This window comes from Tachysurus fulvidraco, chromosome 21, assembly GCF_022655615.1.
Source record: "Tachysurus fulvidraco isolate hzauxx_2018 chromosome 21, HZAU_PFXX_2.0, whole genome shotgun sequence".
In the NCBI taxonomy this organism is placed as follows: Eukaryota; Metazoa; Chordata; class Actinopteri; order Siluriformes; family Bagridae; genus Tachysurus; species Tachysurus fulvidraco.
The window spans coordinates 4,072,178-4,095,964 of record NC_062538.1 but is presented as its reverse complement, the minus strand read 5'-3'; the positions used below and the strand labels follow the sequence as shown (position 1 = coordinate 4,095,964).

Here is a 23,787-nt window from a genome sequence, read left to right as displayed (position 1 = left end):
GACAAGTTCGAGGTGTTACATTTATCAGTATTGGTGTTTTAACTGCTATTATTTTTTATTTCTATCGTTTGCATTGTGATTAAAAAGATCGCACACAGATACACACACACACACACACACGGATATACACACACACACACGGATATACATCCCAAAGTCTTTGAATCCGGCTCAGCTTCTGTCTTTCTCGCTCAGTCGTCCCTCCCCAGGAGACGATCTTCTCTCTGCGTTCTTTCCTTACTCTGGGCTGTTTCTTCACTCTCGGCTCTTCGGCTCTTTGTAGTCGATACTTCAAAGCTCTAAGGTTGGGGCTTCTGAAGGGTTCGACAGTATATAAGCAGCGAATGTGGAGCTTGTTGAATTATTTAGTGGTTATCGATAATCCATCGGCGTGTTTAAGAGCGTCCGTGGGGTCACGGTGACGGTGGAGGTGACGACGGCGATGGAGGTGGCCGCAGGGCGAGGCGCAGAGACACGGGATAGAAGTCCGGATAACTGTCTGTCATCCTTTCGAACTGTTTTATTCTCATTGATTTTGCTTTGCTTTTTACAAAGAGGTATATTTTATTCGTCACATACCCAACCGGATACAGCAACACATGTAGTCAGTGCAGTGGTGGATTAAGTGGTTAAGGCTCTGGGTTGTTGATGGGAGGATCAGGGTTCAAGCCCAAACACTGAAAGCTGCCATTGTTGGGCCCTTGAACACACACCCTTAACCCTCTCTGCTCCAGAGGTGCTGTATCATGGCTGACACTGTACTCTGACCCAAACCTCCAAAGTCGGGATTCATTAATTTTCTACCGCTTATCCGAACTTCTCGGGCATCTCAGGCGTCATCGGGCATCGAGGCAGGATACACCCTGGACGGAGTGCCAACCCATCGCAGGGCACACACACACTCATATTCACTCACACACTCACACACACACTACGGACAATTTTCCAGAGATGCCAATCAACCTACCATGCATGTCTTTGGACCGGGGGAGGAAACCGGAGTACCCGGAGGAAACCCCCAAGGCACGGGAAGAACATGCAAACTCCACACACACAAGGCGGAGGCGGGAATCGAACCCCAAACCCTGGAGGCGTGAGGTGAACGTACTAACCACTAAGCCACCGTGCCCCCCAAAGTTAGGATATGTGAAGAAATAATTTCACTTTGCCTTAATGTCTATGTGACAAAATAAAGGCTTTAGATCTATTCTAGATCCTGTCTGTCTGTGTCAAAAAAAAATAAGTCACTGAAAATAAAAATACTACAGAAAAAAGATGGGAAATGTATTTCTGAATGCAGATGGGTGGCGGAAAGGAAAGTAATTCGCTGGTATAGAGGTCGCATGTGTCGTGTAGACGTGTCCAGAAAACTCCAGATTCTAAGTATTGTCCTGGAACAAACTCCTTCTCATTCTATTCACATTGTCTTTGCTTTCGAGAAGAAGAAGAAGAAGAAGAAGAAGAAGAAGAAGAAGCGCTTTCCTGACCACAACAGACAGAAGAGAGCAGAAGTCTTTCACTCTTTCTTCTTCCCGGCTTTGCTTCAGCACCGCTTGCTGTAGATAAATCCTCAGGGAGTCCCAGCGTCAGCGGTTGAGTTACAGTAAATAATTGTGCAAAATCAATGAATCCATCATAATTTATTTTTATCCTTTTTTTTTTTTAATTTAACGATCGAACGATAAGAATAAAAGGAAGTCTGTTGTTTTCCGGAACACAAGCTCTGGCCACAAACGATGACGGTCAGTGATTAAGTTAATAAGCCGATGAGTTATTCCTGATTCTGGATCTAAGGCCCACAGATTAGTTGGGGTTTATATTTCAGTGCCATTTGCCAGCCATCATAAGCTCCATCACATGCCTAGTGTATTGATTAATTAGTTCCCTGCTTGAAGTAATAGAAGAAAAGAATCTATACTGTGATTAGAGCCTCGACTCATCCAGGCGAAGCTCCATCGTGTCCTGAGTTCGGCCAAACGTGGACACGTGGACACTCGATAACGTCTTTAGAATAAACCTCGATTCTAAAACTTTATAATTCCGGGGTCTTTATTAGAAAAACAAAGGAAGGCATTCACTGAATTCCAGGGGTTTCGTTACCACGACGTAAAGTGGGCGTGTTTCAGGAGGTCTTGGAAAAACGCCCTCTTTCGAAAAAAAAAACAGAATACTACGAAGGACAAAACAGTCATACAGGTAGATTTATTTTAGAAAACAATGTTCTCCTCGTGCCTCGGGGGTTTCCTCCGGGTACTCCGGTTTCCTCCCCCGGTCCAAAGACATGCATGGTAGGTTGATTGGCATCTCTGGGAAATTGTCTGTAGTGTGTGAGTGAATGAGAGTGTGTGTGCCCTGCGATGGGTTGGCACTCCGTCCAGGGTGTATCCTTCCTCGATGCCCGATGCCGCCTGAGATAGGCACAGGCTCCCCGTGACCCGAGAAGTTCGGATAAGTGGTAGAAAATGAATGAATGAAAGATTAATCATCAGGGTCCTTGTTTATCCCGCAAGCTTCAAATGCGAGTGCTCACCCGTGCCCGTGTGAAAGTAAAAACTTCCTCTTTCACAAGGTTTTTGTTGATTTCCGCAGGATCCGTTCTGGCAAAAAAAAAAAAAAAAAAATCTACTGTATTTGTATTCATTTAAAACAAATCTGTCATTCTGAATAATATTCATATATGGTTGCAAGCTTAGAATGTGTGTGTGTGTGTGTGTGTGTGTGTGTGTGTGTGTGTGTGTGTGTGTGTGTGTGTGTGTGTGTGTGTGTGTGCATATGTGCCTGTGTTGGCAGCTTGTGAACCATCATCTTTTTTGCTTTAAGAGATTAACTAGACTCCTCAACACACACACACTGATTTAATGCACAAACGGCTCCCGACCATCTGACTCATCCTCTGAGTCACTTACTGGCACGACACGTCGGTGCTCAAAAACGACTCGTCATTGCGCGTAACCACACGCTGACCCGAGAAACACGCTCATCCGAGATACCGTCAGTCCAGCCCACTACGGCTTAGAACAGCCCTCGTGGTGAGTTTGTACCGACAGGGTTTGTTTTCTATCCCGAATCTCTTCTAAGTCTGGGGTTTTGAAGCTTCGCCGTCAATCACGACTCCTTTCCGACATTCATTTGCACATTTAAATGCCAATTTGTATTTCTCGCTTTAAGTGATGGCATGTTACAAGGCTTTTTCACACCGTGTGAACGGAAACAGATGTGCTACGTCTCGCGAATCTGTTGTCATCGTCTAATACAAATGCGCCGTAGAACACACGGTTAAGAAAAGCAGCGGAAGGCGACGGCGTAGCGTCGGTGCTCTCTGTGAGGCCCGTGATGGCGAATCCTGAGCGAGACAAAGCAAAAAAAAAGGATTCACACGTCATGCTAAAACATGTCGACGTTTTTAAAAGACTTTCACATGTCATTTAAAAAGCACGCACGATTCAGAAGGTGCAAATGTTCAAACGGGCTCAAGCTTACAACTTTGAATGGAATGTGAAAATGTAAAAGAGTTGGGGTTTTTTTTTGTTTGTTTTTTTTTTTTTACAAATTTCAGGATGTTTTCCTGTGTGTGTGTGTGTGTGTGAGAGAGAGAGAGAGAGAGAGAGAGAGAGAGAGAGAGAGAGAGAGAGAGAGAGAGAGAGAGAGAGAGATTAGGAAAAGTTTTGCCCCTACATCCCTAACTTCTCCTGTCGCTCGGCTCCGATGTTTGGAACCTTCACCTCCGTGTGATTGACTAAAGGTGTCTGTGGTAGTACATGTGATTTATCCCATCAGGAGAGGAGGGTAAAAAGCTGCCAGTGCTGCAGTTCCTGGTCTGCTTCGTCCCACATCAGCAAGAACCTTTGTCCAAATTCTTTCGTATCCTCCGTCGAGGTTCATCTTTTCTACATGACCAAAGTGAAGTGAGAGCCCCAGTCCTCCGCTTCTTCCCATCACTCCACTGTACATCCCAGCTAAATGGACCAACAGGGGAATTCTCCGGGAACTCTCTCTCTCTCTCTCTCCTGACTGTGCCTGTCTCCCTTTCTCTCTCTCTCTTGCTCTCTCTCTCTCTCTGCTGTCTCTCTCTCTCTCTTTCTCTTTCTCTCTGCTGTCTGTCTCTCTCTCTCTCTCCTGACTGTCTCTCTCTCTCTCTCTCTCTCCTGACTGTCTGTCTGTCTCTCTCTCTCTCTCTCTGTCTCTCTCTCTCTCTCTCTCTGCTGTCTGTCTCTCTCTCTCTCCTCTCTCTCTCTTTCTCTCTCTCTCCTGACTGTGTCTGCCTCTTTCTGTCTGTCCCTCTCTGCTGTCTGGGTCTGTGTCAGTCTGTTGGTCTCTCTCTTCTGCCTGTGACTGTCTCTCTCTCTCTCTGTCACTCATCTCTCTCTGCTTTCTCTCTGTCTCTCCTGTCTGTGTCTTTCTCACTCTATCTCTCTCTGCTTTCTGTCCGTGTCTGTCTGTTGGTCTCTCACTTCTGTCTGTGACTGTCTCTCTCTCTGTCACTCTGTCACTCTATCTCTCTCGTATCTCTGACTGTCTCTGTCTCTCCTGTCTGTGTCTTTCTCTCTCTGTCTCTCTCTCTTTGCTGTCTGTGTGTTTCTTTCATTCTGTTGCTCTCTCTGTCTGTCTATGTCCTTATCTCTCTCTCTCTCTCTCTCTCTCTCTCTCTCTCTCTCTCTCTCTCCCTCCCTCTCTCTCTCTTTCCTAGCAGGTAACATTATACCTCTCCTTCACAAAGTGAATCATACACAGAGATTACATAACGCATTATGCACCATCTCATTAATTTCTCGTTTAACACATTTCCTCTTCATAATTCATGATTATCGCAAACTGAGTTTGTCGAAGACTTTCCTGCGGTTCTGATTTTCACTGCTAAAGGCCAGAAAGTTTCACATCTTCACAGAGAGCTACAGTAGAACCATCTTGTTGTCTTAACGTTACAGCTACAAGGTTACAGATCTGTGTGAATGAGTGTGTATGAGTGTAATGTTCACACAAGACACAAGACAACCCTTGTCATACGTTACATCCTTACCTCCGCGGACAGTTCTGCAAACTTCCTTATTTATCAAAAGAACACACGGTGCTGCTGTGCAAAACTAAACCAAACAACTGACTATTTTGGCTAAGCTGCTACGCGCACTATCACGCTAGTTAGAAGGTTTTGCTTTAGCTTAGCAAGCCACATTTCCTCATTCTCTTTATTTATTTATTTCCTTCTATTTGTTTATCAGACTGTCCAAACCAGTGGTCCCCAACCTTTTTTTTTGCCGCGGACCGGTCAATGTTTGATAATTTTACCGCGGCCTGCTGGGGTTGGGGGGTGGCGGCTACACAATTAAATTAAAATGAATAATTTTAATTTAATTGTAATTAAACATGCCTTTTTTAACTCACTACAACGCTAAATCAATGAGAACCCTGAGCTTGTTTCTTTGCAACGAGACGGTTCCATCTGGGGTAATAGGAGACAATGACACCCGAAGTGTGTCGCTTATGTCCAGTTTATTCCGTTGTTTTGTTTCGGTTGCCGTCACTGCAGAAAACCCCGCTTCACACGGATAGCATGTCGGAAATGGCAATAGGGATTTAAGTGCTGTGGTGACAATCTCAGTATATTCCGCCATGACTTTAATCCAGAACACCGGCAGAGTCTCTAACTTTCTAACGACGTCTGTTTCGGGCTCATTTTTGCTAATTTGTGGGTTAAATTTGACCAAACACAATACACACGTACACCAAGCACTGTTAAACATGACAAAGTACCGGTGAACAGAGAGAACAGTGATACAGTTGCTAATAGACTGGGATACACACCTTTTCTCTCCACCAAAGCTACAACGCCACTGCCGCTTGCAGACGCTCAGCTCCAGACGTCACCTAAACCCGGCCCGATAGCATGATATTTTGCGCATGCGCGGTATTGGTACGGCTTTAGGTCACGTCTCTCAGCTCCCGGTTAACCTCTCATCCTTAAACCCGAGAGAAATACACCACAGTAAATAAAATGGAAATAATTTAATGTTCCTTGGGCGGCCCGGTACCATTTGGTCCACGGACCGGTACCATTTGGTCCACGGACCGGTACCGGTCCGCGGCCCGGGGGTCGGGGACCACTGGTCCAAACAATGTGGCAAATAAGAATTTACGCTTGCTAACATTTGAGAAATTACCAATCTCGTTGGTTAGCCTTAGCTAAGGTTTTCTCACATTCCTTCTTTAGTAAAAGAAGCTCTAATTTACCAGCTGTGGCTAAAACTAGACGTCTTCCCTCTAGTTTCTTGTGCTTTCGTATACGCTCGTACTGTACGCTCAGGTGAAGGTAAGACTGCATTAACTTGAGTAAAGTGAGTTAAAGCTGTTCTTCAGCTTTTAGCAGAGCATTAATTTGATGATAAATCGCACTTTTACTTTTAGTGCTTTTGCCGCCTCTGTTCTACCGTTCGAGATAAAGAGAAGAGGCGATTATTAAACTGTACACTGAGCTGTTGCAGGAATATTTCTCTCTGGCAGTAAAGTAATAAGTAGCTGAAAATGCCAGCGTTCTTACTGCTGTAGAGATGTTATGTAATTCATTGGAATGTTATTAGAATTTTAATAGAATGTAGAATGTAATTGAATTCATAAGTCCATTAATTCACCTTCAGTAGCCACTTTATCCTGGTCAGGGTTACTGTGGATCTGGAGCCTATCCTGGGAATTCTGGTCCAATCCGAGCGAGACTGCAGAGTTTTTAGTGCTGAAGCAAAAGAGCAGGGGGTGAAGCTGGACCTGATCGAATGCCTCCTATAAACCTAATCCCTAATACACAACACACACTTGGTGGTCTCCAAACCCTGGATTTTTGGTTCGTCTCCTGGAGGTTTTGGCTTCAGTTATGTGGTAGGAGCAGGTCTGAAACCTCCTGGATATTTGGTTTGACTTCAGCTGAGTGGCAGAAGCTGGATCATGTCTGACTCTACATCCTGGATATGTGGTTCGACTGCACTCATATGGAAGGAGCTGGATCGGGTCTGACTCCACATCCTGGATATCTGGTTCAATTTCACTGAGGTGGGAGGAGCTTAATCAGGTCTGACTCCACCCTTTGGATATCTGGTTCGACTTCACTCATGTGGAAGGAGCTGAATCAGGTCTGACTCCACATCCTGGATATTTGGTTCGACTTTACCCAGGTGGGAGGAGCTGGATTGGGTCTGACTCCACATCCTGGATATTTGGTTCAATTTCACTGAGGTGGGAGGAGCTGGATCGGGTCTGACTCCACATCCTGGATATTTGGTTCGACTTTACCCAGGTGGGAGGAGCTGGATCGGGTCTGACTCCACATCCTGGATATTTGGTTCAATTTCATGAGGTGGGAGGAGCTTAATCAGGTCTGACTCCACCCTTTGGATATTTGGTTTGTCTTTACCCAAGTGGGAGGAGCTGGATCAGGTCTGTCTCCACCCCCTGGACATTTGGTTCTATAGCACGGAACACATCTACACCAATTTATTCAAAGTCAAATAGAATTTTTTAAAATTATTTTCTATTTAAGGTTCTACAGCAAAGAACGTAATAGGGCTAAATTATGTGTGTTGAGTAAGACAAGGCATAAGCATGTCCGCTCATTTGTGATGACTATTTGTAAGGAGAACAGGAGCTTAATTAAACTTTCAGCGTGGTTATGTAACAAAATCATCGCTCACTTGCGAAAATCCCTTATCGCTCTACCATCAGCACTTTCTGCCTGAGTTCTTCCTCGTATCTATGTGTGTAGAGACACAGAAATGTATTCAGCCCTCAATACACACTGCACACTGACCCCTGCAGGCCACCGGTTCACACAAACATATACAGGAGTATATCACAGCAGGAACCAACTAGGTCGGGTTCTCCTGCTGAATAAGGAGCTCTGATGTCCGGAGATAGAGCTAAGCAGGATTCATTTTGAGGATGAGCGTGTTTCAACTCTGTCATTTTCTCCTGGTGAAGGTGATAAGCACACATGCGTGACGGGGAAGGATTTACTAAGGCTTATGGTGAGCTCCACAGCGAAATTACGCCACATCCAGAATCCCATATGATGTAATTTCACCATCATGCTGAGAAATATTGGCCACCTACAATGGAGACATAGACATAAGGTTATGAGTGATATTGTTATTTTGGTATTACGCTAGGCTTAGCGCATGCCTAATAAATTTCCAAAGAGAACTATTCGAACCGACAATTCAAAATAACAATATTAGTATTTTTTTTTTCTTCCATCATCCGTATTGGTGTTAGACAGACGAATAACATCCAGATTGCGGTATCATTCAGGTGCAGTCAGGAGAGACGAAAACCTGAGAGTGAGGAGAGAGAACAACATACTGGCTTCATGTTTCTATCTCTTACTCAAGCCACAATTATGTCAAAGTCTTACAAAAAATAAAATCGCTTGCTTTCACTTCACAGTTGTCGCTAGCTCCCTCGCTTAGCATTAGCTTGTTCCTCAGCTAGGATAGCTTACTACCACAGAAAAAGCCAAAGGTGGCAAAGAGCTTACTTCATCTTAACTAGCTCAAATAAAAAAAAAAAAATTAAATAAAATAGTAATAGCTTACTTCATCTTAACTAGCTCAAAACCTTAAGATGTTCGATCAGGTGAGTTAAGCTAGATAACTAGCAAGTTGGTGAATGCTATGCTAATGGGGCTCGCTTCATCCCAGCTGCACAGCACTGAGGTACATCTGAAGGATATCACAGTATATTAAGCTGCTTTTTTTTTATTATTAATAATAATATTAAATTAAATTGAGGTTTGCGCCTTTATTTATCTGAAGGAATTTATTCCATATTATCCTGAAGCCTTTTTATGAGAGATGACAAATCAGTGTAATGGTAAATTCCTCATTGTTTTGGTGCAAAACCCGAGTACAACTTCGATGTCGGCTCACATCCACACGACTGAATTTTTCTACACTATTATATTATTAATGGTGCTTGCAAAGCAACATTCTTACTATTGTGCATACTCTTCCGGACAAATCTTCGGCGTGCCCCGCCCCTAAAATGAGCAAAAATTTTGCACAACCTGGACATGTCATATATCAAAACACTCAGCACGATGAGGGGAACTGATGTCACGTGTAGCCCCGCCCCCAAAATTAGCGAAATAAAAAATTTAGCACAACATGGACATGTGACATATCAAAACACTCAGCACGATGAGGGGAACTTGACACGTGCAAGCACATTCACATTTTCTTTAGGAAATGTACCGTTCTAGTATTATTAATGGTGCTTGCAAAACACCATTCTTACTATTGTGCATACTCTTCCGGACAAAACTTCGGCGTGTAACTTGTCCCGCAGCTTTTTACCTAGACCCATGAATGAGGTGTCAGATTGACCGGCTCATTGATGAGAGGTGTGCTATGACTTTTCTAAGCGATCCGAGTACCGGTACTTTCGGTACCGGGTCTCAAAATGGCCTTTTTTCCCATAGACTCCCATTATAAACTTTGGAGGTTTATAACTCGGCAAGCTTTTGAACTGTCTACACCAAACTCGGCCAGCTCCTTTTTTAAATCGGTGTACCGATTGGCCAAACGTTTGTGCCGCAGCCCCACCCCCAAAATATGCAAAATCAAAAACACTTTTTACAACATGGACATGTGACATATCAAAACACTTAGAACAATGAGGGGAACTTCCTCACGTGTAATTTGATGAAGTCACGTGACGTCACGTGATTTCACATGAAAATTAAAAATTTGCACAACATGGACATGTGACATATCAAAACACTCAGCACGATGAGGGGAACTGCCTCACATGTATTCTGGTCACGTCATGTGATGTCACGAGATGTCATGTGAAAATCAAAATTTAGCACAACATGGACATGTGACATAGCAAAACACTCAGCACGATGAGGGGAACTTGCCACGTGCAAGCACCATTCACATTTTCTTCAGGAAATGTACGTTCTAGTTTTTTTTATACTGTTACGCTACCACTACCATCTTTTTTTTTCTCTTTACACCACATAAAACAGGATCTGTTTTATTATCCAAAAGTTCCATCATTTCTCAAAGCTTTAGGATTACCCAGGTGCTGTTTTGCTTGTACGACGAGAGCTCTTTTAGTTATCCATCCTTTCCACCTTGCTAATCTCTCACAAATCTTCTTTTTGCCCAGTCTATTAGCAACTGTAAAGTCTTACACACCAGCAAAAAAAGCTAGAAAAGTCTGCAGTTTTTTTGATGACTTTCCGGGTGAGTTGTGGTTGTGCGCTAAGAAGCGACGCTCGGGAAGGTTTTCCACTGGGTCAAGTCATCTCCGTTTGCCAGTAGGGGCTCTTACCGCGGTTCATCAGACTTCAAAATGACTTTGTAAACCTTTTCACAGTGAATCCGAACAACTTTTTTATTCCACGCTTCTGGAAGTTTCTTTGACGGCGCCGTAATGAGCTTGAGGAAAGTGTGTGCTTCACACTGAGGGTTCATAGACGTAAGCTGTGGATTCAACAGCGCTGCAGTCAGGTCTGACTGTGTTCTATCAGCTAAATCTAATTATCAGTTCATTTGCTTCATTTGTTGATCAAGTTCCTAGGGGGCAGTTAACTTTCCACATGCAAGGGTAACAGCGGGAAGGTATAACTTTGTTTCTTAGATACACTTAAACAGATGTTATCGGTACTCAGTTACACACCGATACGGATTCATCCGAACGTTTGTGGACTTCTGACCGTCAAATCAGCGTCTTTTGTTAAAACGGTTCCAAAAATTTCAGAAGACGAAAGAGAAAGATGACGAAAAGACGTTGACAGTTAAGTGGCTAATCTAAGCCTTTGCAAATAATGTTAGATGGGACAATAATTAAGCTGATGATAATTGATTTAAGCCCTGTGATGTGTTGGCACTCCGTCCAGGGTGTATCCTGCCTTGACGCCCGATGACGCCTGAGATAGGCACAGGCTCCCCGTGACCCGAGTTAGTTCGGATAAACGGTAGAACGTGAATGAATGAATGAATGAATGAATAATTGATTTAAAAATGCTGTTTTTTAGTTTTGTTTTATTTTTAACTCGTGTTCAAGCACTTGTAGAACAGAAAAGTAAAATAAAAAATGGAAATGTGGACATTAGACAACCAATTTGTAAAATTATTTACAAAATACACAAATTAAAAAAAATATTTTTTTAGATTAGACTGGATTAGATTAGATTCAATTGTATCGTCATTGATCGAGTACAAAACCCACCGATAATCTTATTACCCCCTTCTCCGATATACTGAAACGCCAAACTCTTATTTTTTAAGCTATCACTTCTAGACAATTAAGTCTTTTGTCCTTTTTTTTTTTTTGTAACAACGTCAAGATAGAACAGTGCGGTCTGGCTAGTTTTTCCTAACTGAAAGGCTGTAGGCTCCCAACTGAGCCTAGCACAGGCCGAACATCTGCTTTTCCCAGGCACCGTTGTGTCCGACCTGCTGGAGTACGCTGCGTTTAAGTGTTTACCGTCAATGTGACACGACGTGACGGAGGTAGAGAAAGAACGAAAGAGGAAAGTCAAAGAGAAGGAAACCCAAAGAGAAGGAAAGGCATGAAACGGCACGCTGCAGCTCTGCTGATTGACCATTTACTCCATTTGCTTTTGTGTGAACGAGATGGAAAGCAGCCGAGAAAATGGAACTTTATGGGAATTTTACCAGCCACGAACACGTCAGGATTCGGGAGAATAAAATAAAAGCATAATAAAAGCGTTCTAGTTTTATATATACTGTGTTTATAGGAACCTAGATTCACACACTATTCATTAAAGTAGTGTGTGATTTGAGACAAAGCCCTCTTGTTTGTCTGATGAGGCGGTGATGATTGCAGGCAGGTTGATTGGCACCTCCTGGTACCATAGAAACCAAATTCAGTTCTTTGTACGAAGGTACGAAACGAATCACATGGCAGTGAAAATATGAGTTCATGGATTCGGACTGGACCGTGATGAGGGCAGAGAAGAGGAAGGTGTGTGTGTGTGTGTGTGTGTTTGTGTGTGTGTGTGTGTGTGTGTGTGTGTGTGTGTGTGTGTGTGTGTGTGTGTGTGTGTGTGTGCATGCCCAAGTGAGTGACAATAGAGTAGCTGACAGCAGAGCAGCAGATGGGCTGGAGGAGTCAGCACTTTCTTTTGGCCAGAGCAGTCACTTCACACAGGAATGATAAGAGGGCCTGCTGCATTCATTCTGGAGTGTGAGAGAGAGAGAGAAAGCGTGTGTGTGTGTGTGTGTGTGTGTGTGTGTGTGTGTGTGTGTGTGTGTGTGTGATGGAGAGCGAGTGCGTGTGAGTGTGAGGGACGAGTAGGAAGGCATTGATTTTGCGAGGATGAGATTTAGGGGTGATGGAGGACTGAGCACTGAGGTGAGTCATTATCACTGAGACTGCAGACATCGGCATCTTCTCTCTGAGTCGAAGTGTGTGTGTGTGTGGGGGGGGGGGGCTGATGCCTTGGTGGGAACCAATGAATATATGATAGTTTTAAGCATGGTTAAAAAAAATGAATCAAAGAGCTTAAATGTTTTTGTTTGGTTTCTGAGGTTAGATTTCTATTCGATTTCTATGTGTAGCATTAATAGGGATAGTACAATAAACGTCAAACATGTGTGTGTGTGTGTGTGTGTGTGTGTGTGTGTGTGTGTGTGTGTGTGTGTGTGTGTGTGTGTGTGTGTGTGTGTGTGTGTGTGTGCATGTGTCTGTGTGTGTGTGTGTGTGTGTGTGTGTGTGTGTGTGTGTGTGTGTGTGTGTGTGCATGTGAGTGCGTGTGTGTGTGCATGTGTGCATGTGTGCATGTGTGTGTGCCTGTGTGTGTGTGCGTGCCTGTGTGTGCGTGCGTGCCTGTGTGTGTGTGTGTGCGTGTGTGTGTGTGCTTGCGTGTGTGTGCTTGCGTGAGTGTGTGCGTGCCTGTGTGTGCGCATGTGTGTGTGTGTGCTTGCGTGTGTGCGTGCGTGCCTGTGTGTGTGTGTGTGTGTGTGTGCGCGTGTGCGTGTGTGTGTGCGCGTGTGTGTGTGTGTGCGTGCTTGCGTGTGTGTGTGCGTGCGTGCGTGTGTGCGTGCGTGTGTGTGTGTGTGTGTGTGCGTGCGTGTGTGTGTGCGTGCGTGCGTGTGTGTGTGTGTGTGTGTGCTTGCGTGTGTGTGCGTGCGCGTGCGTGTGTGTGCGTGCTTGTGCGTGCGTGTGTGCGTGCGTGTGTGTGTGTGCGTGTGTGTGTGTGCGCGTACGTGTGTGTGTGCGTGTGTGTGTGTTCATTTTGTTATTTAAATGTTTTAATAATGCTTTAAATGATCCTGCATGTCATCATGTCTTTAAACATGTACATGTCTATTAGAAGGTAGAAAATTGGAAAATTGTGTCATCATTCCTCAAAAAAAAAAAAAAGAGTCTAAAGAAACGCGGGTGAACAATTCCTCTGTCTGACTCTGACTTAAAAACTAATTTCGTCTTTTCCGAAGCAATTTTCCCGTCCCTTGCATTGCCCGTGTATGTCGAGATAAGCGCTGTGCCTTTTGTGACATCTCGTCATGTGGCACTCGACATCAGCCTGCCGTCTGCTTGACTGAGTCATCAGGGACAGGCGTTTTGACGGTTTTTTTGGGTGAAGCCTGGTTTCTCACACAGTTGCTCAGGTAAAGTGTAGCTTTGCTATGCCTGAGTGGGCACGAAGCCTGTGCCGAACTGCATCAGCGTGTATAATGAGCGGATGTGTGCGTTCCAGGCAGGCAGCGGGTATTGCAGCTAAGTTCCTTGCTGTCATGTTGGGTTAGCGATGCATACATGCCGTGGTGTCGATGTTGAGGTACTCTGTCATGTTCTGTTTCAGAAATCCCTCTCTCTCTTTTTCTCTCCCTTCTCCCAGCTCTCAATCTGCTCGGACTGAACTGGCGTCTGAAGCCAACCAACGGGCATCTCGTCAGCACCGGCCTCAGCACCGGCATCCCCAGCACCGGAGACGTAGCAACGGTGCCCTCCGGAGGCAGAGGTAGGAACGAGAAACGGAAACGAGTGTAGGGTTGAAGAGGGGGGTGAGGTAGTGGGGGTGAGCATTTGAAAGGAATTCTCATCTCAGGCCCTGCTCACGTGTATTTGTTGTCTGTAGTTCGGCTTCTTGATCACAGGAACAGGAGGTTACCGGGTCGCGTCTTTCCGTGATCGCACTCCACCGTTTTCAAGGATTCGGATCTCTTTGACGTTACGTTCAAGTGAAAACTGTAGTTATCAGTTTCTACAATATACTGTAAATTCTGGTCTTTTGTCTTTTGTTTATTTTCCACATTTCACCCAATACGTTACAGGTGTTAGGAAAAACTAGCCAGACCGCACTAGCGTGCTTGGGAACGTCTTCACACGGATTTTCCTAAATATGTTGTATTCAAATGGAATTTTATTCATCTGTCTTTCTCTCTGCCCTGTGATGGGTTGGCACTCCATCCAGGGTGTATCCTGCCTCGATGCCCGATGACGCCTGAGATAGGCACAGGCTCTCCGTGACCCGAGGTAGTTCGGATAAGCGGTAGTAAATGAGTGAGAGAGAGTGAGTGTCTTTCTCTCTCTTCGTTCGTTTTTTTTTTTTTTTCATTTTTTGCCTTAATAAGAATTGGATGAATAAGATGAACACCAGCGAATATACCTCTAGTCATTAAAATACTCTTTTAAACCTCAGCAGCTGGATCCTTCTCTTTTCCCGTCTCACACACGCACACACACGCGCACACACACTTAGCGATACGTATCAGCAGCTCGTCAGAGATAACGGCCATCTTTAATCTAACATCTTACTACTAGCTAATTACTGTAGTAATCACTGATACACACAGTCATTAATCCTTCAGAAAAAAAAATCCATAAAAAACAAAGGATTTGAGCTTCTCATCTGCATATTAATATTTACACTGGGGTTACAGTGGATTCCTCAGATCTGGGCCTTCAAACCATCGCGTCTCTGAGCTCTGCAGGACGTTCCTCAGTGACCTCGTGGATTAGTTGTTCCTCTGATCTCATTGTCAGCTGCGAGACCTTCGCGGAGAGCCGTGTGTCTCCTGACAAGGTGTAGAAACATCTCAGTAACCGTCAGGAGAACCGAGAGTGTCGAACACTTACAGGATGTACAGTACCTGTGATATTACACTTTTCTTTTCAACCATTTTAGACATTTCTAAACTTCTGTTTTCACTTTTTTTTTCATTATGGAGCACCGAGTGTAGATTAATGAGGGAAAAAAATAGATTATTTATTTGTTTGTTTGTTTGTTTGTTTGTTTGTTTTATGATAGTAAACAAACTGTCTTTAGTTTATTCAGTTAAAAATCACTGTAAGGGTTTTAGGTTGGGTGTAAAATGATACGGTTAAAGATAGCAAATCGAATCATTTACATATTTACAGAAATTGTGTCGCGATACAAAAACATTATTTAAAAATAAATAATAATAATAATAATAATAATAAATTCTATATTTTTTAATTGTAAAACTTGCCAATGGTAAAATTTCCATGCGTTAATATTTTGAATTTTTTTTTAAGTGAGAAATACTTAAAATTAGGTTTTTCATTATTTCTATCTTTTTTTTTCATCATTATAGCTTTTCATATATTTTTGTGCATGTGTGTGTGTGTGGTGTGTTTGTGTGTGTGTGTGTGTGTGTGTGTGTGTGTGTGTGTGTGTGTGTGTGTGTGTGTGTGTGTGTGTGTGTGTTTAGAAAGCACACAAATATCAGAGTATGTTTGATGAATTGCAGAAACATCTTCTACAATATTCCTGTCACATTATCCACTTACACTCACATTCACTCCTGTATCCCCATTGGTTGTTATAGCAACGCTGGCAAAAAAAAAAGGTATACAATGGTGACAACCGCAGCGTGTGTGTGTGTGTGTGTGTGTGTGTGTGTGTGTGTGTGTGTGTGTGTGTGTGTGTGTGTGTGTGTGGCATATGTCACGTTTGTTGCAGAGTAACCTGAGCCCCCATGATAAAAATGACCTTTTAGCATAGGATCAAAGGCAGAACCAACGTGATGATGATGATGATGATGATGATGATGATGATGATGAGCTCGTCTGTCGCTTTTTAATCATTCTGTTCTCCCTTGAAAAATAAAGCTGTTGAAGCTTATGTTCCATCGCAGATTTGGTCTATTATTGTTTTGTTGTGGTGAGCGTCGGACTAACACGGGTTCTCCCACACACACACACACACACACACACACACACACACACACACACACACACGCACGCGGCCCTCCGTCACGACTCCTACTGACCATCACCACGGACTGCTCCTGATCAGCACACACACAATCGCATGCTTCCACGTCTTCCTTATTTCACTCAAATCTCCAAAACTGAGTCCACCCACAGAGAAAGGAAGACTGGAGCGAGTGAATGAGCGCACGGACAGGAAGAATCGGTGCAGGATCGCTGGAACGTGGGCGGAACGTGGGCAGGAAGACGGCGGGTGAAATGGGCTTCGAGTGTAGAGAAGCGGTTTCTCTCGCTCCATCTCTCTCTCTCTCTCTCTCTCTCTCTCTCTCCCACTATTCCTCTTTATCTCTCTCTCGAATTCCCTCGCTCTATTCCTTTCACTCTATTCCTCTCTCACGTTCCCACTCTCACTGTTACTGTCTCTTTAATTTCACTCTCTATTCCCTTCTCTCTCTCTCTCTCTCTCTCTCTCTCTCTCTCTCTCTCTCTCTCTCCATCTCATAATTCCACTCTCTTGCTCTCACTCTCTCTCAAATTCCCTCTCTCTATTACTTTCATTCTATTCCTCTCTCACGTTCTCACTCTCACTTTTCCTCTCTCTTGAATTTCTCTCTCTCTCTCTCTCTCTCTCTCTCTCCATCTCACTATTCCACTCTCTCGCTCTCACTCTCTCTCAAATCCCCTCTCTCTATTACTTTCACTCTATCCCCTTCCACCACCCCAACACCCCCCCACACATATACTCTCTCTCTCTCTCTCTCTCTCTCTCTCTCTCTCTCTCTCTCTCTCTCTCTCTCTCTCTCTCTCTCTCTCTCTCTCTCTCTCTCTCTCTCTGTCTTCCTCTTGCTCATGTTAAAGTGTTTTTTCCCACAGGCTTGATGGAGTTTTTTCTCACACCCCTCACACACACACACACACACACACACACACACACACACACACACACACACACACACACACACACACAGGCTGTGATGTGTCCTTGCGCTAGTTTGCGTGTGGTTGAACGTGTCATCGTGGAAAAGTCTCCACATTGTGACTTCTGCCTTCTGTGATCTTTAGCCACATGGAGGTTGTTTCTGTTCCTTTCTTTTCTGTACTTCCTAATGTAGTGATACACAGAACGCTCACGTGAACAATAAAACACTAATATTAGTCAGATTTAGTTTTATGTCTCCGCTCCTTAACACCACCCATGAGCTCAGACGTGTCCGAGGGGCATCGTGCCTTTAATACTGAGTTGATGGAACAAATTGTTTCGTATTGATTCACACTTAGGGATGTTGCACAGACATTATGCTGGAACCCAGAGAACCCAAAGGCAAACCCAGTCATCCACATGGAGAACGTTCACAGATGCCCCACACCGGCTGTTTAATGCTGTCTGTCACATGTCACATCTTGACCTTGTCTCAAGGAGAAATGAAAAAGAAGAAGACGACGGGACCAGCCCGAGTTTTATTTCAGCCTGCGGGAGCGGTTCTGCTCGGTCGAGCTCGTGTCAGAGTGTAAACCCTCAGCCTACGCGGGCCAGCCTCCTCTCCTTATGTCAACTTTTCTCTATTTCACTCTGTCTCTGAGGTCTCGCTGCATATCTCTCCATCCATGTGCGGTGTTAATGAGGAGGGCTGGAGCAGACTCCCACTGGCTTGGAGGCAGTGAGACTTTTAACAGGCCTGTCACTCAGAGCTCTGTGTGTGTGTGTGTGTGTGTGTGTGTGTGTGTGTGTGTGTGTGTGTGTGTGTGTGTGTGTGTGTGTGTGTGTGTGTGTGTGTGTGTGTGTGTGTGTGTGTGTGAGCCTGTGTGTTGGGGGGTGGGGGGTGATCAGTATAGCCTTAGAACCCTTCGTGTTTCTTTTGCACTCGTCCTCTCTCTCCATCCCTTCCTCTTCTCCCTGAGAGGTTTTTGTTTTTTTCTGAGTGCAGTAACACAAATTGTCTCAGATGCACAAAAGTCTGTACTTACTTCCTGTACCATCTCTAATGTTCTTCTGGGTTTCCTCTGCTTTTCTTCTGCGTTTCCTCTGCTTTTCTTCTGGGTTTCCTCTGCTTTTCTTCTGGGTTTCCTCTGCTTTTCTCTGCGTTTCTCTGGGTTTTCTCTGCGTTTCCTCTGCGTTTCTCTGCGTTTCCTCTGCGTTTCCTCTGCGTTTCCTCTGCGTTTCTCTGGGCTTCCTCTGCGTTTCCTCTGGGTTTCCTCTGGGTTTCCTCTGCGTTTCCTCTGCATTTCCTCTGGGTTTCCTCTGGGTTTCCTCTGCGTTTTCCAGTTTCCTTCCACCGACATGGCAGTCGGTGGATTGGATTTGCTGAAGTTTCCCAAAGGAATGAACTATTTTTCATTTAGTTTTAAATCTAATCACTGTTTACTGCATCTGTAGTATCTCCTCTTTTCCTCTTTCCTTCAATCCTTTCTCCTTCTTTTTCTTTGAGTTGTTTGTTTGTTACTTGTTTGTGTACTGCTTTCTTTCTTTCTTTCTTTCTTTCTTTCTTTCTTTCTCTCTTTCTGCCTGTCTTTCTTTCTGCCTGTCTTTATTTATTTATTTATTTCTTTTTCCCTCCTTCCTTCCTTCCTTCCTTCCTTCCTTTCTTTCCCTTTCTTTTCTTTGTTTTTCCTTGTTTTTTGTTCCTTCCTTCCTCTTTCTTTCATTCTTTCTTTCTTTCTGCCTGTTTTACTTTCTTTCTTTTTCTTTCCCTTTCTTTTCTTTGTTTTTCCTTTTTTGTTCCTTCCCTTTCTTTCTTTCTTTCTTTCTTTCTTTCTTTCTTTCTTTCTTTCTTTCTGCCTGTTTTTCTTTCTTTCTTTCTTTCTTTCTTTCTTTCTTTTTCTTTCCCTTTCTTTTCTTTGCTTTGTTTTTCCTTGTTTTTCTTTCTTTCCTTCCTCCCTTCTTTCCTTCCTCCCTCCCTTCTTTCTTTCTTTCTTTCTTTCTTTTTTTCTTTCTCCTTCCTTCCTTCCTTCCTTCCTTCCTTCCTGCCCTGTGTATCTCTGATGCCCTGTGCCCTATCCAGGGTGTTTTCCCACTCCATCCCCAGCGTTCCCAGGACAGACTCTATCTCCCCCGTGTCCTTGACTGGGATAAAGTCCCTACTGAAAAGGAACTGAATGACTGAATGATTCGTTTTTCTATTAAACAGGAGTGTAAATGATACATTACACGAATAATTAGGATTAATAATAATAATAATAATAATAATAATAATAATAATAATAATAATAATATGGTCTACTCAGTGTTCATGGTGTAATTATTATCCAGGATGTGTGTTTTGTTGACTCAGAGTTTTTTCCTCGAGGCTCAGCGTCACTCAAACACTCCATCTGTTAATGTTTCTGTCATGGAGCTCACATTGTCTCCCAGTTTGCCAAGTTACAGCTGATATTTAATCCTGCAGTCATTTGTGCTGCTTGTTGTTTTCTATGTTTAGTGACATGTCGAGATTAGTAATAGATTTTACTCGATGTTGTGATTTGTTTCCTGTTGTTGTTGATTCTACGCATCGTGAGCTGGAATTAAACTGCAGGTTCGTGAACTTTCCGGAGAAGTGGTTTCATAAATGTAGCTTTGGTTTGCTATTCATAAGAAAGAAAAAAGCAGGGAAGAAGGACAGTAAAGGATGAAAGTGAAGGAAGGAAAGAAATTGGAAAACGAAAGGGAGTATGGACAGGAAAAAATGGGAAGAAGGAAGGAAGGAAAAAAGGGAAGAAGGACAGGAGGAAGGAAAGAATGGGAAGAAGGAAAGGTGTAAGGAAGGAAAAGGAGGGAGGACGGGTGTAAGAAAGGAAGAGAAGTAAGAATAGGAAGGGTGTAAAGAAGGGAAGAACAGGAAGAAGGAAAGAATGGGTGTAAGGAAGGAATTAAAGGGAGGAAAGAAGGACAACGGAGAATGAAGGATGTAGGGAAGGGAAGAGAAGAAATAAGAATCGGTGGAAAGAAGGAGGGAAGGTATGGAGGAAGGAAGGGAAGAATGGGAAGAAGGAAGGAAAGTGTAAATGGAATGGAGAATGGGAAGAAGGCTGGGAGTAAAGACAGGGAAAGGAAAATAGAAGGTAAGGGAGGACAAAAACAAGGAAGGTGAAGAGACGAGATGAAAAAGGAAGGAAGGAAGTCAAGAGGGGGACTGAAAGATCCTACAGTATAGAGTGGAGTGGTGTAGAGGAGTCCACTTTATTTTCTTCACTTATAACTGTCTTCCACTGTGAATCTCTGCAGCTCAAATATATATATATACACATTGTGTGTGTGTGTGTGTGTGTGTGTGTGTGTGTGTGTGTGTGTGTGTGTGTGTGTGTGTGTGTGTGTGTGTGTGTGAGTGAGAGAGAGAGAGAGAGAGTGAGAGAGAGAGAGAGAGAGAGAGAGAGAGAGAGAGAGAGAGAGAGAGAGAGAGAGAGAGTGTTTGCAGCTCAGTAACAGTGCTGTAGTCTCTCATGGGAGAAGGCAGAGTTGGAGTTTAAGTTGATGGCTTTGGCAACCCACTCTGCAGACTCATTAGTACAGACCGCAGTCTCAGTGGGATAAGACGTGTTGATCTTCCTTCATAGGCTCTCAGCAAGTGTTTGTATATAGAGCAGAAAATTATTTCTTTCTCTCTCTCTCTATGTCTCTCTCTCTCTCTCTTTCTGACAGCCTGTCGTCCTCACTTATCTTGCTCTCTTTTTCTCTCTTCTTTTGTCTGCATCCAGCTGATCCGGTATCACAGATTTCCTCTCTCTCTCTTTCTCTCTCTCTCTATTTTTTTCTTTCTCAGGGCCATGGCTGTTGAGGAACAGCAGTATCAACAGTGGCGAGCTGGAGGTGGGACGGCGAGTGAGTCAGGAGGTTCCTCCTGGTGTCTTCTGGAGGTCTTTGCTCCACTTGCGCCAGGCTCACTTCCTAAAGTTTAACATCTCTCTGGGGAAGGATGCGCTGTTCGGGGTGTACATGCGAAAAGGCCTGCCTCCATCTCACGCCCAGGTCTGCAGAACACACACACATACACACACACACACACACACACACACACACACACTCCTCCTGCGTTCTCTACATATACTCCCCCAGTGTGTGTCCTGGTTTTAACCTCACTAAATCTCACAGTGTTTTACTTTGTGCTGCTCTAAATTTATTCAGGCTTCAGATCCACTGCAGACTTTATTTATTTATTATTTAATTTCTCAAGTCCCTCACGCCGTGACCTGAAGACGAGTGATTATTCCTACACGTCAGTGTGGACGTGTTTACATCATGATGGTTTGGAGAAGTTCAGGTTTAAAGGAATACATTAGTCTTCTGTGTCTAATCGTTTAGCAGATTTTAGTGGTGTGAACATTGACATGTACAGTATACAGTACATTACAGTACAGAGATAAACAACGTGTACAGTATACAGTACATTACAGTACAGAGATAAACAACATGTACAGTATACAGTACATTATTACAGTACAGAGATAAACAACATGTACAGTATACAGTATATTACAGTACAGAGATAAACAACATGTACAGTATACAGTACATTACAGTACAGAGATAAACAACATGTACAGTATACACTATACAGTACATTACAGTACAGAGATAAACAACATGTACAGTATACACTATACAGTACATTACAGTACAGAGATAAACAACATGTACAGTATACAGTACATTACAGTACAGAGATAAACAACATGTACAGTATACAGTACATTACAGTACAGAGATAAACAACATGTACAGTATACAGTACAGAGATAAACAACATGTACAGTATACAGTACATTACAGTACAGAGATAAACAACATGTACAGTATACAGTACATTACAGTACAGAGATAAACAACATGTACAGTATACAGTACATTATAGTACAGAGATAAACAACATGTACAGTATACAGTACATTACAGTACAGAGATAAACAACATGTACAGTATACACTATACAGTACATTACAGTACAGAGATAAACAACATGTACAGTATACACTATACAGTACATTACAGTACAGAGATAAACAACATGTACAGTATACAGTACATTACAGTACAGAGATAAACAACATGTACAGTATACAGTACATTACAGTACAGAGATAAACAACATGTACAGTATACAGTACATTACAGTACAGAGATAAACAACATGTACAGTATACAGTATACAGTACAGAGATAAACAACATGTACAGTATACAGTACATTACAGTACAGAGATAAACAACATGTACAGTATACAGTACATTACAGTACAGAGATAAACAACATGTACAGTATACAGTACATTACAGTACAGAGATAAACAACATGTACAGTATACAGTACATTACAGTACAGAGATAAACAACATGTACAGTATACAGTATACAGTACATTACAGTACAGAGATAAACAACATGTACAGTATACAGTACATTACAGTACAGAGATAAACAACTCTTACTAACATTACTTACAAGACTGAGTTTCCATAGAAACACAGTAACATAGAGATAATCTCAATTCTAATCACTGTTCAGCACATCTGTAGTATATATTCTTTTCTTTCCTTTGTTCTTTCTTTTTCTTTATATCACCTTCCTTTCTTTCTTTCTTTATTTATTTATTTATTTCTATTTTATTTGCTCAATTTCTTTGTACCTTCCTTCCTTTTTTTCTTTATTTCTTTATTTTACCTGTTATTACTTTACCTTATTTTATCCATTCCTCCCTCCCTCCCTCCCTCCCTCCCTCCCTCCCTTTCTTTCTTTCTTTCTTTCTTTCTTTCTTTCTTTCTTTCTTTCTTTCTTTCTTTCTTTCTTTCTTTCTTACTTACTTTTTCTTACTAATTTGTTTAATTTTTTCTGTATTATGTGGTTGATGTTGTAATCTCTCTCTTTCTTTCTTTCTCTCTCTCTCTCTCTCTCTCTCTCTCTCTCTCTCTCTCTCTTTACAGATACATTAAGTTAATTTAAGGCTGAAAATGCTGGAATATTCATTAAGACAGTATCAGTGATGACGATGTTTACTAGTATTTGTAGTACAGAAATAAATTTTAGTTCAAACCTCCTTTACTCTCTCTCTCTCCATCCCTCCCTCTCTTTCTTCAGTATGATTATATGGAGCGTTTGGATGGGAAGGAGAAGTGGAGTGTGGTGGAGTCTCCTCGGGAGAGGCGCAGTATTCAGACTGTGGTGCAGAACGAGGCTATCTTTGTGCAGTATCTGGACTCGGGCACATGGCATCTTGCTTTCTATAATGACGGCAAGGAGAAAGAGCCTGTCTCCTTCAGCACGGTGGCTCTGGGTATGTCTCTCTACACACTCTCATTACCATATCGCTCGTACACGTTAGCATCTCAATGAAGGATTTTGGCTAAAGGAGCAGGCTGCGTTCCAAAGAGCTGAACCAGAATCCAGATAGTGGGTTAGGTCGGTGCTTTAGAGAGTGTCATAGCCTGAAAGAGTAGTGTGTGCTCGACTGGAGTTGGAGCAGGCTTGTGAGTTGTATACTCCTTTGAAAAGTCACACGGAGAGGAGGTCTTTTACTGCAAACAAAGTTAAAAAAGAAAACGCTGAGTCTCTGACTCGGCGTCGTCAGCCAGAGAAGGCCTCGGCTCTCACATTCACACTGAAGGCGTCAGTGCCAATAAACTGAAT

General features: G+C 43.1%; 1 protein-coding gene across 1 annotated transcript in view; it reads left to right on the top strand.

The window, feature by feature from the left end:
• Positions 1 to 23,787, top strand: part of tenm2b (teneurin transmembrane protein 2b) — a 322,068-nt gene that overhangs the window by 261,205 nt on the left and 37,076 nt on the right. Inside the window, exons 7-9 of the mRNA XM_047805881.1 lie at positions 13,856 to 13,978; positions 20,931 to 21,136; positions 23,239 to 23,434. Of these exons, the coding sequence (XP_047661837.1) occupies positions 13,856 to 13,978; positions 20,931 to 21,136; positions 23,239 to 23,434 (525 nt within the window). The remainder of the gene's footprint in view (positions 1 to 13,855; positions 13,979 to 20,930; positions 21,137 to 23,238; positions 23,435 to 23,787) is intronic.